This window comes from Sander lucioperca, chromosome 17 (genome assembly GCF_008315115.2).
Source record: "Sander lucioperca isolate FBNREF2018 chromosome 17, SLUC_FBN_1.2, whole genome shotgun sequence".
Taxonomy (NCBI): Eukaryota; Metazoa; Chordata; class Actinopteri; order Perciformes; family Percidae; genus Sander; species Sander lucioperca.
Genome location: NC_050189.1, coordinates 12,442,268 through 12,460,603, shown reverse-complemented (window position 1 = coordinate 12,460,603; position 18,336 = coordinate 12,442,268). Strand labels below are relative to the sequence as shown.

The window sequence follows — 18,336 nt, the reverse complement described above, 5'->3', positions numbered from 1 at the left end:
AATAAAGTAAAGATATCACATGCGTCTTTTATTAGAATAGTATGATTTCTTAGAACGTGTTGTTTGGGCTATTCAGAGAAAACTCACTTCCTTACTGGGGAAAAGAAAAGATTACCCTTATTATGACTGGGGACTGAAGTTCTTTCATAAACAAGATTGTATATAAAATTGGGACTAACAGAAATATAAAAATGACTATCATCAGCAAAACTACTTTAAAAATAAAAAAAATAAATCCATAGATTTGTGTCACCTGTCTCAACCGGTAAACATTATCTACCTACCTACTTAATCATTTCTAGTTCAAAGTTTTTTAAATATTAATATTTAATTATGTTGTTGAGAGGCACATTTGAGCCATTTAAGATTTATCACTCCCTTAATTCCAGCCATCACATAAAGCAAACATGCTTCGTACAATGATACAAAGTACATTCATACATAAACACAATACTAGCCATGACAAAAAATAGCGTTACACAGAAGTTAGGATAATGTGTGTATCATAGCAACATTTTATCTTGTTGTCTTTGTATATTTTGGGTCTCTTCCAGGTTGCCCAGAACACTGAACACTGACTGAAGGATGAAGGAGAGACTCTGTTAAAGCTCGGTTACATAGTGTGTGCAGGATGGCCTAACATTGTAAGAAAAAATCCTCAGTTATTTACAGGCTGTGGAAACAGTACTAACAACACGTGCCGTCTAGTGCAACACCCAATCCAAAAGCTTTCAGCTAATAGCTCAATATTGTTGAGTTATTCTTCATCAATCAGTGGATGAATGCAGCATGGACCAATCTATTTTGCTTTGATACACAAAAAATACATGCAATCAAAATAAATGCTTTATTTAAATTCGCACAATGGAAAACCCAACATGCATGTCCACTACTACGACTATATTTTAAGACATTTTGAGTTGCAATAACACTCGGACAGAAATATGAAGATGCTAAAATAAAATCAGTAACTCCAGAGCATTTACTTGGGGAGGTTTTGTAACACTGCTAAAAATAGAAATAAGTTTAAAAGTATATAACAGGAGTACAACATTATTACTCATTCACACATGATGACACATGGTGTTCAGTGAAGAAATTCTCACCAAAGACTGAAAAACATTATCACAATTATACAACACATTGTAAAACAATGATCGAAAAAAAACTGAAATTGTATATTATCACAAAATATTTCATTAAAAATTATCTGTGTGTGTGTGTGTTTGTGTGTGTTTGTTTCTGGGCATGGCATCTGAAGTGGATTCCACAAGTCAATCCCTACAGTTATAAACCCCGGCTCTTCACTCAGTTTGCGCCAGATTGTCCGTTCACCTATGTCGTACACATGCTACAGCCAACCCAGTTTGGTATCTATTTTTTGTCTTTAATTGCTGTCAAATTAACTTACTGATATCTTTTTGCTTGGGCCTTAGGTTGCCACTCTGATGAGAGGAGACTCAGCTCACTTGCTTTGTCCAGTGTTATTGCAGTATTTGCCCAGCTCCCTCAACCTGTCCACCCGCTTCTACAGGACCAATCCTTGCACATGCTTTCTTAATTGATAAATAAACCTCTAGTGCTAATTCCTAACAACTGCCTTGTATCTGCTTCTTGATCAAAGTATGACTGACCTTAACAGAATTATAATTGACTATACTCATTGCACTGCACAAACACTAACTTGCTGTGGGGCTTACAGTAATATGCCAAAATTAGTGCTGTCAAACGATTAAAATATTTAACCGCGATTAATCGCATTAACTTCATAGTTTACTCGCAATTCATCACAATTAATCGCACATTTTTATCTATTCTAAATCCTTGATTTCTTTTTTGGCCTATTATTTTTCCTCATTTTAATGCTCTGATCAACATGAAAAAGTGGATCGGCCTGGCTTTGTGCAAATGTATTTTTGAGTTTGTTCTTGTGGTATCCATGTGCCTCTGTCTGAAGCATAGACTGTCAATATTAATATACAGTCTATGGTCTGAAGTCATCCATTGTCGCCTGGCTTTGACGAGGGAGCGGAGAATTCGCATCAGCTGTGTGCTTGGCCATCAAGTGGTATTTCAGACGAAGTGCTGCGATGAGAGCTCAGTTCACAACGACAAAACAAACAGATCACTTTGGTCTTGTCAATGGAACCATTTGGCAACTTTTTAAAAGTAAACTTTCCATTCAGAATCTTATTGGCATCCATTTCGGCGTCTCGCCATCCACTCAAAACGTGACGTTGGTGGCTGGTTATTGTCTAGTATATTGGCTAGTTATTGGCTAGGTGGTGGCTGGTTATTGGCTAGTATAGTGGCTCTTATTTATTGACTTTTACCTTCCATAGACACAGCCACCCTTTCGTGCTTCCGCGCATTTACCTGCGTTTTTTACAGTGTGTTCAGGGGGCAGGCAGCTCGCAGATAGTGAGGAGATGTTTGCTGTATGTGACAAAAAATGTTGTGGCCTAAAAAAACGCATGACATTGCTTAGAGCACCTTTAAACATATATGTTTTTACAGTATTGCCTTACTGGGAATGTTTGGAACATAGGGAGGATGACTTAGCAAAAGAACCGGATGCTACGCTACCGTCTGCCGATAATCCTTTTGGGTTTTTTTCTACACCACTGGATGTATAGATCCTCCTTGTATGCACTTAGCAGTTTTCAAGACCTTCTGTAATGTCTTATGGATGCAGTAATTGGTTTTCATTAAATACATTTACTGTACTTTACAGTTTTGTATTGTATCAATAAATAATTTCACATTTGTAGAGTTATTAAATAATTAGTAAAGGTGTGATGAGATCTCGTCCCACAAGATTAAAAGTTATCTTGTGATATCAGTATGCAAGTGCAGAATTACGTCAGCACTACAGAGGACCAAATCATAAATCAATCCATGCCAAATTTCGGTACCTTAGAGCAGGTAAGCGTGAGCTTCTCTGTCCTCTCTGCATCTTTTACAGAGACTCAGCTCCGACACACACGCAGAGGTGCGGTGCAGATGAAGCAAACGTTTCATTGCCTCTGCAGTTTAAGTCACAGTGAGACACGGCAGTGTGGTAAAGCGGTCACAAGTGTGGTTACCAGAGGTGTGGACTCGAGTCATGTGACTTGGACTCGAGTCAGACTCGAGTCATGAATTTGATGACTTCAGACTCGACAAAATGTACAAAGACTTGCAACTCGACTTGGACTTTAACATCAATGACTCGTGACTTCACTTGGACTTGCGCCTTTTGACTCGAGAAGACTTGCTACTTCCCATGAAAACTGGGGAAGAAAATGTTCACACGGCCGCGCCGCTCTCAGTTTATCTGCATCTGTGAAAAAAATGTGCACCACCTGTATGCATGCAGAGAGCACGCGTGCTGCCTGCACGACATCCAATCACTGTAGTCCCACGTTGTTTTGATTCGACAGCATCTAAGCAGGCACATTGCAAGACAACCAATGAAGCACGAGCAACAACGAGCCAGTTGGCAAAATGATACCGAAGATAGTTTCGTTTGGCTATAACAATTACGAGGTAGTCGACAAAAAAAGAGTTGCAATTTGCAAAACATGCGGGTCGAAGATTACAGACGGAGCTGCCACAACGTCCAACTTTTTTCGACACCTGAAGTTGCACAAAGAAAGGTAAGTTTTGAACGAATGCTAAGCACCTTATCGGATGTATGTACCATAACATACTAGCTGCATATTTACTGTCTCAACGAGACAGTAAACGCACGTCTCCCTTGCTGGTTCATGCTTACAAAAATAGGGATTTTTGAACCCTGATTATATGAGGTGAGTGTAGCACACTCAGATGGAAAACCTCGCCAACATCATGTCAACGTCCGTTTTAAAGTAACGTTACCATAACACAGTCACAGTAGATCCACCATTAGCCTTCCCTTTTCATATCAGGGGTTGTATTCGCTATAACTACCGCTCGCTATACATTATCCTGCTTATTACATGGCTACCTACCAAATAAATCATTACTTTGACACAAAATATTGATTTAAAAAGGAGTGTATTGCTTCCGCTAAACCGAACTGCGTCCATAGCAACACTCTGTTTTTCATGGCAACGGTCTGTTATACTTCGCAGCGGTCTGTTATCAAGAAATAACAGGCCGCATTCTACATTGGAATTCAACCAAGCCATGTAATAAAATAAAATAATAACGATTATAGTAGTAATGTTCAGAGATGCAATAGATTATTATAGTGCAGTTCTTAACTAATGGGAATATTGTTTAGCTTATTTTTGGTTTAATTTGGTTTACTTTAATTATTTAATTTATTCAATTATTTTGTTTTGCTATACTTTTCATGCCAACTTGCCATGGCCCCCCTAGCACTCCCTCGCAGTACCCAGGGGTCCCCGTCCCCACTTTGAAAACCACTGCTATAAAGCATATGACTTCAGTTTCTTGAGAGAAAGGGCTTTCTTATGACTTTTGAAGCAGTGAAAATATTCTTAATATTGCATACACTGAAACTGAAATGACTTGAAAAGACTCGAAACTAAAATGGTAGGACTTTGGACTCGACTTGAGACTTGTTGGCTTTGACTTGTGACTCGACTCGGGACTTGCCTCATCTTTGACTCGACTTGACTCGGGACTCGAGGGCAAAGACTTGAGACTTACTTGTGACTTGCATAACAATGACTTTGTCCCACCTCTGGTGGTTACACTTTTTAAAACTTCACATAGACACCATTTGCTGCAAATAATATAATAGCGAGATCGCCATACAGTTAATGTTTCACTTCTGAGACGTTGACCTGGGGACTGACTGACCAACAAGACAGAAGCATTCATGTGCCCCGGGGACAACTCCCTACTGACTGAGCTATTGCCACCCCCGAGAAACAAAGACATTTTAAAGTGATTTACACAAAACATTAAAGATCAATTAAAAACGGCACTGAAAATAAAACAGGCTAAACAAAGAATAAGGTACAAATACAAGAATACAAGTTATAGTGCAGTGTAAGAAATTAATAATTATTTGATTTAATAGGTTGTAGAGACGGGTTTGGGAGGAGAGAGGGGCGCAATAGTTAATATTAGGTCTGAAGAGGTTAGTTATACAGGAGAGAAGCAATTTCAGTTTGTGGCAAAACCTTTCACAGTGCTCATTTTTCATTTTGTGACTTTGATTGAATACAAGACTTTTTTTCTAGTCATATTTCATCATGTAAGTTTTCTTTAAAAGTGTTTAAATCTTGTCTGGTTCTCGTGAACCTAATCTCGTGCCTCGTCACACCCCTAATAATTAAAATATATTTAAGATACACTGAAGTTGAGAAAGAAAGAGAAACTGAGACAACATTAAAAACCTGGTGATTCCTTTTACAGTCAGGTACAATTCGTCCAACTAATCCAGAATTTGTTTGATATAATTTACAATCAATAATGATTTTATTTTCAATAATGACTTTTTTTTCTTTTCTTAAAACAAATGGGTTCTTACATATATGTCTTGGCTTCAGTGTCATCAGGACGTAAAGGGAATCTATTGTTTGTAATTAAATAAAAAAAAAGAAAATAATCAAATTTTATCTTTCTATACTTTTGAATAATATGTCAATGAATGAGAGGCAGCATGTAGAGGTTTCTTCTCATTAAGTAGAATAGCTTCCTGCAAATATTTCTGACAATAGATTACTACACTGTTAACTGATCTAATTACTTAAAATTGTAAAATATATTAAAGCCTTCATGTATAAGCATATCATGAGCAGGGTTCATACGGTCATGAAAAACCTGGAAAAGTCATGGAATTTGAAAATAGCAATTTCCAGGCCTGGAGAAGTTTTGGAAAAATAAATACAGAATTTTTTGGAAAAGGCATGGGATTTTTCTTGACAAATTCCTGCATAATAGTGTGGTTCAGTTAAGATCAACTGATAACAATCTATATTGGTTCAACAATATTTTAATGTTCAGGCGGTCACGTTACTTCACTTAGACGAATACAAGACACGGCACCAGGCTGCTGCTGCTGAGAGCGAATCCACTCACCGCATTGCCAGTTTTTTCACCCCGATGACCAAGGTGACACCCGCTGCCAGCTGTAGTGCTTTCCTCTCGTCCACTGTCAAAGAAGGGACCATTTCGGGTGCTATGTCCAGAAATGAAGCCCTATAACATACAATCACTTGTTCAAGCCAGCACTGATGGATTGAGTGTTTCTCGACTGGAGGGAAGGAGGGCTGCGTTGTATTGGTGATCTTTATGTAGATAATAGATTTGCCTCATTTCTCCAGCTCCAAACTAAGCATCACCTTCCCCAACAACACTTTTACCTTCAGGTCAGGCATTTTGTACGGGAGTGTATCCCAGTAAAGTCATACACAGACTACATTACACCAAAAACAAACGTAAAAAGATTTTTGAATGAGTTTCCCTCCTGTGTGACAGAAGTGGTATCTCAGAGGGATCACTTATTCCTATACCTATTCTGGCACTGTCTTAAGTAACTTCTGGAGTGAAATATTTAACTGTCTTTCCAAACAATCTGGCTATTTTTGGTTGCTCTGACAGTACGGAGGCCCTTCCTCACCATCAAAAGCAAATTATTAGAGCAGGCATGCTTATGCTAATGACTTAATTGGAAGTCTCCACTGTCCCCATATTTTAGAAGATGGCTAGGATGGAACAGATTTGTTTTAGCAGGGGAATTCACAGGGTCACCCATTTTTGGATTTGCTTGATGAGACCTAGATGGCTGATTGGTGTTTGCTGCTGTACTAAACCCTTGGTCTGAGCAGGTTTTGAACTTGTACTCTGTTGTCCTGGCAGCTCTCCACCTGTGTTTTTGTTCTGTTGTATTGTTTTTGTTCTGTTTTTGTTTTCTCTCTGCCTGTCTGTTTCTTTGGTTGCTGTTTTGTCTGGTTGGTTGTGACTGTGAAAATGTAAAAATAAAGTATAAAAATAAGAATACAAGGAAAGCATACTGTAGGTACATAAAATCAGACAGCCATAAAAGCCCTTGTCTAACTAAAAGCCTTTGCATAGCTAAGTCTTCAACTGCTTTTAAAAGAATCAACAAAGTTTGAACAACGTAAAGAGAGCAGCAGTGCATTCCACAGCCTGGTTGCCACTACCTGGTTTTAAAATGAGTGCGGTGGACCACTAACAACATCTGACCTGATAACCTCAGACTCCAGGAAGATGTGTGACGCTGTACATGACAACCCTGTAGTGTCTGACATGATGGTTTCCAAAAACTTCTGCCACAAAGGTAAGAAGTAAACCATTTTAAAACTGATCCAGACATTCCAACCAGATAGTGAAGTCTGTTGATCATAATGTTTCAGAGTTTAAAGTAGTGCATATGGAAGCATACTTAGTTGTGTTAAATACACTGATCGAACAAGTCTGTGGGTTGTTAATTACTAATGTATTTCAGATAAATAGTGCTGTATGTTAATTTGCATTTCAGTTTAAAAGATCGACTTGATGTACTGTTAAATAGTTACATCTACAGTAGCTCATATTTATTTAAATCCATTTTATTTATTTATTTTAATGAATTTAAAACCTTTGTAATTGATATTGTGGAGTTGCGCACTTATCTAGTTGGATGTTTGTTTCTCATGTTCTCAATTTTTAAACACTGCTCCAATTTATTTCAGGATAAGAAATAATGTTACAATTTACATCAGAAATTCTCATTTATTCACACAGTTATAGTAAAGAGACAAATTATAAAGTTGAAATCATCAATAAGTAACTTCTCTTGTTGCTTTACTTGCTTATAATCATAACAAAACCTGACATACTGGATGCTTGATATCTTATAGAGACAACGATCATTTAATTAAATCATTAATCTTAAATTAAAAAAATTTAAAGATAAGGATTGTAATCCATCGCTTTCATCTAAAACATTCTAAATCATTGACATTAACATCAAATGTTAATGACTTAGAATACTATTGAGTGTTTGAAATGATCTATGTGATAGCAGATTCATATCCTTTTGTTTGAATTATTTAATTATACTACTGACTGAATTAAATGATAGTTGTCTCTTTCTAATTGAAGTTGGAGTTTCCTTTCAAACCTCAACTTAGTTTCTTCATCTCCTCCACTTACACACTTATTTGTTCCTTGTGGTTCTCCATTTTTTCCCTTATTTTCCGCAGCAGTTTATCGGTGTCCAGTAAAAGTTGTTCATGTTCTTCATTCCTCAGGCGCACTTTAGATTTGAACCCTAAAAATGTTTCTTTCAGTTGAAAATATGCCTGTGCTTTGTCCTGTTTTGGTGCTTTATCCAGTTCCTTAACCTTTGTATCAGTTTCGTCTATGTCTTTATCCACGTCAAGCTTTTGATGATGAAGTTTATCTCTCAGTTCCTGTAACGCTTGAAATACCAGTTCATCCTGTTCCTTAATCTGTTTCTTTAACGCATTAACTTCCACTTCTTTCTTCTGTAGCTGTTCATCAGGTGTTGCCATTTTCTCTTTTGTCATAAGCTGCTCTCTATGTCCGGTTGCTTCGGTTTCATCCACTGGGTACCTATTGATCTCTGTGTAAATATAGAGGCAAAAAAAGTATATTAAACTCACACTCAGTTATGTTATTTAGGGAAAACATGTCAAACTGAACAGATACAGAGGCAAATCTGTAGCCTGCAGTATCTTTACATTTTAGAATACATTTCTGACTTACTGGTTTTGTTTTGTTGCCATTTCCATACAATTAAAACAACTGCCAGAGTACATATGAAGACAGCAGCCAAGGTAATGCTGATACGAATCGCAGAACTTGATGAAACCTCGGAGCATTCATCTGAGATGATAAATCCTAGAACACAATGGCGAATATTTAAAACCTCTAAAAGTAAAAAAAAAAAAAAAAGAAAAAATACTAATTGAAATAAAAGAAGAAAATCATACCAATTTCTGTCTCTCTGGTCTGGTTGGTGTTCTTCTGCTGGACTCTACAGGTGAAGCTGTTGCTGGGTCTCTTCTCCACAGTCATTCTGCTGCTGACAGTATAGAGATCATCAGGACCTCTGACTGTCTCTGGAGGTCCAGCAGAGAGGAGGTTTCCCTCACCGTCCAGCCACGACACCTCAGGTTCTGGATACCAGCCTTCAGACTCACACTGTAGAACCACTGCAGTGCTGCTTATGTTAATCCCTGCTATGACGGGTGAGGAGACAGAACCTGGTGACAAAATAAACACGTTATAAAGAGTCTGACTTCAACATCACTAACACCAATGATGACATTTCAACCAACAGTGGCACTTTAGAGGTTTAATTCCACTGCAAAAATCAGTTGACAAGATAAAGTAAAAAAAAAAAAAAAAAAAAAACTCAAAGCAGCTCTGATTGCATTACTCACCAACGCATGCTGTCACATTGTTAATTTACCAGTGAACACAATTGCCATTTGAGTTTTTAAAATAAATCAGATAACTGGAATGCATACTTACCAACAATAAGTCGCACAGTGTATTCTTTGCTCTGTCTTGGAATGAAGCATCTGTATGTTCCACTATCGGAGAGTCTTACTTTGGACAATTTTAGTGAAAGGTCTCCGTGCTTCAGTTTGTCAGTGGACAGCGATGTTCTTCCTTTATAGGATGGGTTTTGGTTATCAAGAAGGTTTTGACCTTGATTCCACACGTGCACAAATCTGGGTTTCAGGTCAGGTCTCCCCCACTCCAGGATCATTGAAACAGCATCTGCTGCCAGTTCCAGGTGACATGGCAAGATGATGTCATCACCAACTAATGCCACTATTAGGGAAGGTGGACCACCAACCTGAGACTGATCTGAAAGGAAATGGGTACATTTTTAAATCCAGATTTCATCCTTTCTTGGAGCAAAACTCTGGTTATTATGTACAATCATATATTGAAAAATCAATTAACCTAATTTAATAAGAAAGATATCTTAGAATGTATTCTATAAATATATACATTCATAAATACAACAACATATATTTAGTCTAGTTTATTTACATCCAGTGTAATGCTGCATGTTAGTGATAATTCAGACATGCATGACTTTCATTTATGTTAGTATTTATGTTACCTCCACAGGAGGGTGTTAGGAGGATGACAACAATGTGCTGGAAAGCCAAAGCTTTATGAAACGGGTTAATCATCCTGGAGTTCTGAAAATGCAAGAGAAAAAACAGAGGTGGTGTTTACATGATCAAAACTATCATAATGAACCAATCAATGCAAATTTCACAACCAAGTGGGCAGCATGCAACTTTGGAGGCGGGCTTTAGGCTGCCTACCCAGAAATGGTTGGCTAAACACATTTTCTTAACTTTTGATTGGGTGGGCTGAGCCCATTCTTGCCCTTGCTATCACTGGCCTTAAGTGATGGACAGAAAATTTGACAAATGATAAATCAATGTGATATATTTTTTTTTTTACTGGCTCATGTTAGACCCCTCGTCTTCATAGGCTTAAGCCCTGTTAAGCCCATGCATTAAGGCAGCCTTTTTTACTATAAAAAAAAGAGAATTTAAAAAGACAGAGGAGAAAGGTGTATTCATTCATATAAATCAAACTTTATAAACCACAAAGAAGGAAGATTACCAGAGCATTTTTGTCCTTTCCAGTGTCTCAGATGTATTTAATAATGAACACCATTTGTAATCAACATAAATATGTAACAGGAGACCTACTTATTGGCCATTTGCATCATTTGCTTACATTTTATTTCCATCTTTATGAATCCAAAATGGCTGGATTAGACTTTAAAGATTACAGTTTAAAAACAAAATCTCCCTGTAGGTACTTTGAGTACTCTTCGTAATAACAGGGCATGAAGGAGTTTAATTGAATTTATACTAACATTCTAATTTCAACCTTTTGCTTGGTGCTTACAGTATACATTATTGTTACATTTGATGTACACTTTTAAAAGCAAACACAATATTGCCCCTAGGCAATCTTTCTTCATGTTGCAGTTAGCAAAATGTTATGAGAAACAAACATACTGTAATCCATGAATAAATGCAAACTACATGAACATAAAAGCCAGCGAATTTCAAGACAAACAGCCAGTCATAAAGGCAAGAGAGTATTGTGAAATAATGTTTATAATGCAGAACCATCATTTATCAACTGTGTAAAATACAAATTGCTTTCCTCTAAAACAGGCAATGATGAATTTCTTACAATGAAAAGTTAATGTAAGTGCACATACCTGTTACAGTCTCCGTGTCAGTTTACTTCTGATAAATGGAACAGTACGGCCAAAGTCCTCTAATAAAATCATGTGTACTTTGATCCCAATGATAATAAAACAGGTTTTACCCTTTATATGTGTTGCATCCCAGCTGTTAGACTGCATGAACAATATTTAAAGAAAATGTTAAAGTAGGCGTGTATGCTGGGTTTGTGATTGGTTTAAAGAATTGCAATTGTCTTGGGCAGCGCTAAGCTCCGGATACAGCGACGGTGACGCTGCGAAATAGTGTTGGGAAAGATACTTGTTTTGGTGGAAGATTTGCACACAACATATATTAAAGGTCCAATGTGTTGAGATCATATATTACCATCAACTCTCTCGCACCTCGCAGTTCAAAGTATGTATTACAGCTACGGTAGCCTTCATGCTTCAAAAAGCCGGTCTCTTGCTCTTCTCAATATCCTTTTTCTTATTCACGGCGAAGAAGAAGAAGACTCCTGTTCCTGAAATTGGGATTTTGAATACGTGTGGTCCTCCATGTTTCCTTCTTCAAACTTGCCAGGGCCGGGAAGTGACGATCCCCATTAGCAGCATTAGCATCACCTGTGAGTTTATCATGTGACAGCGAAAATGCGAAAGGTGGAGCAGTATGTCCTGTATGTCCCTTACCGGCTATTTTGTCCATAGCAAATTCCCGCTTATCCGTTCAAAAACATCCCTGTTACAGTAAATGCCAAGAACCAAGCAAGCCTGCCTTGTTGCACGACCCAAATTTTCTTTAAAATTTCCCATTATCAGCATTAACCTTGCTAGCTCAAAAGTTGTTGTTTCCTGAAGACAATAGTTAAACAACGGGAACACACATTGCCACACATCCTGGAAATGAACTGTCGCCGATCCAGACTACACGTGGCACGCTGTTGTATGTTATTTAACCCTGTTGTTGTCCGCCTCAAGCTGCCCCACACTACTTTTCATGTTTCCCGGATCAAACCTGTCAAGATCAGCCCACTACTGCCTCCCCCTCCTGCACCTCCTCTCCCTCGGATGATTGATGACCATCCTGCTTACACGGTTCGTCGGATACTCGACTCCCGCCGCAGGGCTAGAGGTGTTCAGTATCTCATTGACTGGGAGGGTTACGGTCCTGAGAAGAGGAGCTGGATACCCAGGCGACAGATACTTGATACCTGCTCTGGTGAGGAATTTACATTGCTCCCATCCGGAGAAGCCTGGTGGAGCGCCAGGAGGCGCTCGTCGGAGGGGGGGTACTGTCACGCCTCCGCCTGCCAGGACTTCCGCACGGTGACAGTCTGGTGTGTGTGTGTGTGTTGTTTTATTTCTTCATTTTGTGTTACCTGTCGTGTGTTTGGTGTCTGTTTCCACCTCATGTTCCACAGAGTGTGGACACGCCCCTCGCACCTGCTGACTCTCCTCACACCTGGCACTAATCCTAATCAGCGCACCTGCTACTCATCATGCTCCATCAACTTCCTTCATATACTGGCCTGACTTTCCTCTCCCTGCCGGATTGTTGCTTACCACAGAGTATGCGTATTAACCAGCTTTTGATAATTGTATCCAGTCTAGTTTTTGTTTTTTGTACTTACCTGTCTGCTTCGTTACTAACTGGAAGATTTCTGTCCTAGAATTACCCACCTTCAGAATCCACCTCTGCCAGCCCAGCCTTCGGACCCAGCACCCCTTCTGGCAGCCCATCCACATTCGGACCCAGTACCCCTTCTGCCAGTCCAGCCATCTTCGGACCCAATTCAATTCAATTTAATTCAATTTATTTATTTATAGTATCAAATCATAACAAGGGTTATCTCGAGACACTTCACAGATAGAGTAGGTCTAGACCAAACTCTGTACTTTACGAAGCCCCAACTATTACAGTGGTTGCCTCAAGAGCAAGCATTAGCGGTAGCTATTGCGACAGTGGCAAGGAAAAACTCCCTTTTTTGTTAGGAAGAAACCTCGGACAGACCCAGACTCTTGGTAGGCGGTGTCTGACGGCACCAGTTGGGGGAGTGGTGAATGGTGGCAATAATAGTCATAATACCCAGCACCCCCACTGCCAGCCCACACTCACAGTATCAATAAAATAAGATTCTTTACCAACTACTCCAGTCTGCGCCTGAGTTCTGGCCCCCATCCATGACACTTGGTATTGAGAAATGTGATTTACCAATAGTAAAAAAAAGAAATGACAAACTGTTAAGCTTTTTGAAGCATATTGCAGCATTTCGGATTCCTTTCTGTGACATACTGTAAGGTAGCACAATCCATGCAATAAGTGCCTCAAAGACAAAAGTGATATTGTAATGCTACTGGTAATTAAGGTTTTTGTGTGTTTGTGTGTTGCATGACAAATTGTTACTGTTAGGAGACAAATATGATCAGTGCTGTGGTAAAAGAGTTGAGCCTGCGATGTGTGTTTATATCAAGTGTTTTGGTTGCACTAGTGTATTTAGGATTGATTCATCAATAGATAGAATAATGGTTGTTAATTTTGATAAAAACTGTGCAAACAGTTTTTAAGAAGTGAATTTAGTATAGGAAATGTTAAGCAACTGAATTCACTGCACCGAGATATAATAGGTTGAGAAACATTTTTCTTCATCTTGGGGAAATTGAGAGGAAGGAACTGTTTCACATGTGTGACAGGCAGCTGATTTACTGCAGAGGGCAGTGTCGGACTAATTCATCATGCTCTTGAGCAACTGAATGTGTGTGTGTGTATTTCAATGATTGATTGCAAGTACATACCATAACACTGCAGCAAATATATGCTGCTTGTGAAAGCAATGTTGCCTTGTAGGTCGACACATCATTTCATAAACATTCACAGTCATTCAGTGTTACCGAGTGGTGTTACATCTTCATTAGAGCAGACCTTCAGGGATCATTATCTTAAAGTACACTATCTCTGCAAGTGTATAGATGTGATATTCTGACATGGTTAACTTTTCAGGATATTAGTCTGTGTTAGATTTTAAGGTCCTTTTATTGGTTTAATTTAACTCTTAATAGTTTTAGCCCTAGTTATTTATCAGATTGGCAGTCTGTTTTAGTTGGTTTTATAATTTATTTAATTAGTTGTTTTTTTTCTGCTTTATTAATTTATCAGTATTTTATGAATTGTTTTTAACACTCTACAGTATTAATATATTTAATGTTTTGCTTTTAAGTTTCTTGCCTCTGGTGTTTCCTCACTTTTGATGGTGTTAGTCGGTTCAACTCAGTTCCTGTTTTTAATGAATTCATTTTTGTCTATTTAGGGGTGGGTGAATGGGGCCAGGGGGGAGAGATTGTGTGTGTGTGTGTGTGTGTGTGTGTGTGAGAAAAGTTTATAGTATAAAAAGTATAGTCTGATCGATTGAGTCTGAGTTAATTAACTTTATTTTTAGAGGTCCTTCTCTGCCCATACAGCAGCATAGTCGGTAAAGTCCTTTGTTGTATTTTAGATGGATTAGAAAACTCTCTGAAAGATATTGTATGTGCTGTGGCAACTTTTCTAGAAACTCAACAGGAAGGGGAGGGTCTTAGCTTCATACTTCAGTTGTAATTTGTTAAGATACTTAGACAGTCAGCAGCAAGACATCATGGAGGTTACAGCTCTCTGCTTCAGACTGTGTGAGTAATATAATAGTTAATTGCTATGTCATCTTTTATCATATATATTTTTCATATTCATGTTAAGTAGCCTAACATGTAAAATAACATAAAATCAAATACAAGTAAGACAAATAGATGCATTTAAAATCTAAAAGATGTTTTTCAGGTGTTCTGATATAAGTATAATCAGTTTTTTAAACTGGCTTACTAACTATAACTTATAATTTATGTAATGCACTGATTCCCTTTCCACAACCACATTCTTTAACTTGTGTCACATTTTTCTCATGTTCCGTCATGTCTTGTCTCTGTCATTGCCTGTCTTGTTGTTTTATTATGTATTTATCTAATGTAATGTGACCTTGGGTGTTTTGAAAGGTACCTCCAAATAAGATGTATTATTATTACATTATTATAACGGCATTTTATTTATCATTAAAACATTACTAGATATAAAAGCTGTGAAGCAATTAATTTTCTTTCTTGGCGAGTAAAAATCATATTCCATAAAGTATTACAGGCCTATTTTATTAATGAAATTCAATGTCCTACGTAAAGAAGAAAATTAAGAAATTTGGAATCGTCCAGAGTCCTACGTAAAAATATTAACTTCAAGTGAAGACTAGTCATGTAAAGACATGGACAAATAAGCAGATACATGTTTATTATTGAACAAAAAAAATAGCTTGATATTAGAGAGGTTTGATTTTTAGTTATATCATAACTTAATATATAGCTATAAATACTAGTTAAATCAATAAAAATACTAATAAGTCAATACTTTAACAACGTGGTGTGATGTTTGAAAACAACCTTAAAGTATAGCTGAATATGACATTTATTTTCATGAGTAAACAAATCACAAGAGTACAGATGTTAGGCATCACAGCACTTAAATGAAGGATGTAATACAACCGTGTTTTTCCAATTATGTGTATTTAGCTTTTTAAGAAACATACAATCTCTATCTGGTATTAAGCTCTAATATTTGTATTTCTAGTGATGGATGTGTTGCTGCTACTTGCTGTTCAGAACTGCTATGCTAAGAAATCTGGTAAGTAGCAGTTAGCATGTATAAACAAACTCAGTTTTACAATTGTTTAATTTTAAAAATGAATTGCCAACTTCTTTGCCTGTAAATTTCATAATAATTGCTTCATTCTTTTTTTAAGCAGAAACATTTGATTAAAAAATACCTTTGTGTATCAACTATCTGTGTATCTCCCTTTCTCTCTGTCACAGATGCAGTTTTTCCTCATATTGCTCCCAACAAACTGCAGTTCTTTGAATATGAGTCAATCTCTGTAGATTGTGGGGAGTTGGATTACTCATCTGAATGGAGAGTGATGAGGAAGCTGAAAGAAGTTCCAACAAATACTACCCAATGGGAAACCTCAACAGGAACCATTTCCATTGAAATTGCCTTTACATCAGACAGTGGAGAATACTGGTGTGAAAACAAAGAGGGAGAAAGAAGCAACAGCGTCAACATTACCATCACTGGTAATTTATCCACTACTAAAGAGAGATTTTAGATGCCAAAACACGCCTCTTTATTTTCAGAAAGGTTGGCATCTCAACAATACAAAATTTAGGGGATATTTTGGGCAAATGCAAGTAAATTCTGTCTGACATAACAGCTGCGGTTTTAAAAAAAAAAAGCTAAGTGATAATGTCTAATGTATAGGGGAGAGCGGGGTATGTTGTCACACTTTTCACACAGTCTAACATTTACTGAGCACCATACATCACAATGGTATAAATGTCATACCAAATGAAAGAAGGAAGTCTTGGGAACATATGTTGTATTCATAACATTTTCATATCTTATCTCATCACGGAGTTGTAGCCTGTTGTATAAAGAATGTGCACTTGTGACAATTTGCCCCATCGTGGGTATGTTGTCACACTAGATTATCTAAAAATAAAAACACACCTAATTTGTGAATATTGATTTCCAGAACTGGAAATATAAACAATCATGCCTAGAGAATCTGGAACAACAATACACATTTCAATCAAAACACATTAAATGGCAAGATCACTTTACTTTGAACTTTAAATTCTAACGTTCTCTGGCTGGCACATAGATTCATGATAACTGCATGGAATGCTGCAGATAACTTGCTTAACTTAACGTGTTTAACCTGAACTAAACAGATGCCCTGTATTTGACTAATCAGACTCATCTTCAGAGTCACAATTCTGGCAAACATAAATTGCCTGGCCTAAGGTGCATGGGCCCATTTGTTGCATTTTACACATTTTACCCAGGTCTCTTTTGGACGACTGTTTGAAAATGGCTCCACACAGACGAGGCAGAAGCATTCTTCATCATCTGATAATTTTTCTTCTTTTAGCTGCTTTTAGAGCTTAGATCGGCCCAAAAAATCAAGCCCGAACCTACCCGAGCCCACTTTCCTCCACACTTGCTCAAAATTAATTCTCCTGTTTTTCTTTTTTTCTTTACATCTTCAAGCTCCTGGTGCGATGCGTGCGAGAGGAGGAGACTCCGCGCATGACGCATGCTGCATTTTGTAACTGCAGCATAACTTTTGTACACATTTGTTACTTTTATATAGCCTATATATAATTATAATATTTCTGATTATGACATAGCTTTCTCCCCACCCAATTAGGATAATAAGGTAATGGATAAAAATAAAAATTGCTTGATCAAGGGTCCGGCCCAGGCCCGGCCCAGCCTGAGGATAGTGGCGGAAAATAACGGCCCGAGCCCGACCCGAGGTCCGGTTGGGCTCGGGCCGAGAATCTAAACTCTAGCTGCTTTATTCTTCGTAGGTCCAGATTTTGATTTTTGAGATAGAGCTTCTAGTGATGGAGTTATGAGCAGTGTGACAACTTACCCATGTGACAACTCACCCCGCTCTCCCCTACACCTTGAAATATTGGCTTCTGAATATGTTTTCCACATATGACCTGTGAAAATTGGCAAGAACATCCTCAAGAAACCCAGAAACCCTTGTAATCCAATGAGGAAAATTGTAATTATGTTTCTTTTGTTTAGCTGGTGATGTGATCCTGCAGAGTCCTACAGTTCCTATGATTAAGGGAGAAAGTGTGAGTCTGTCCTGCAGAAACAAGATGGCTGTCTCCCACCTTCCAGCTGATTTCTATAAAGATGGCCTCCTCAGTTCAACTGGATATGAAGGAGACTTCAATATCAACCATGTTTCCAAGTCTGATGAAGGACTCTACAAGTGCAGCATCTCTGGAGTTGGAGAATCACCAGAGAGCTGGCTGACTGTCAGAGGTGAGAACCAGTTTTCAAAAATGTATCCATTTGTTGAAAGATCAAGCTTGTCTTCAGGAGTTACAAATGTCAGCCTTTTGTAAATTTAATATTTGTTGTTGCAACTGGATATCATTTTTATCATGCTGGATGCAGGTGCAGAATCAGGATCTTTTTTTAAAGAGTGAGTAGTTTATTAGAGGGTGACCGTTTAACCACATTGTTCCATATGTATTTTCACACATCTGAAGATGCTGTTTTTAAAAACAGAGCTGCTGCAGCATTCAAATAACCT

The 18,336-nt window shown here is 37.9% G+C and overlaps 2 protein-coding genes across 2 annotated transcripts in view; one reads left to right on the top strand and one right to left on the bottom strand.

Moving 5' to 3' along the window:
* Window positions 1–18,336, top strand: part of LOC116052137 (low affinity immunoglobulin gamma Fc region receptor II-c-like) — a 39,971-nt gene that overhangs the window by 3,529 nt on the left and 18,106 nt on the right. The window lies entirely within an intron of this gene.
* LOC118493636 lies at window positions 7,809–9,278 on the bottom strand. Its single transcript, XM_035994146.1, has 3 exons — window positions 8,904–9,278; window positions 8,677–8,811; window positions 7,809–8,533 (listed from the first exon to the last, which is right to left on the bottom strand). Exons 1-3 carry the CDS (start codon window positions 8,986–8,988, stop codon window positions 8,097–8,099), a joined length of 657 nt encoding a protein of 218 aa, XP_035850039.1. The 5' UTR covers window positions 8,989–9,278; the 3' UTR covers window positions 7,809–8,096.

Bases quoted from the DNA above. Each gene is read 5' to 3' on its own strand.
- LOC118493636 (XM_035994146.1), bottom strand. From the start codon at position 8,988: ATGACTGTGGAGAAGAGACCCAGCAACAGCTTCACCTGTAGAGTCCAG. The intron at 8,812-8,903 runs GTATGATTTTCT...ATTGTGTTCTAG, and splicing joins GACCAGAGAGACAGAAATTG to GATTTATCATCTCAGATGAA. The intron at 8,534-8,676 runs GTAAGTCAGAAA...ATATTTACACAG, and splicing joins ATGGCAACAAAACAAAACCA to AGATCAATAGGTACCCAGTG.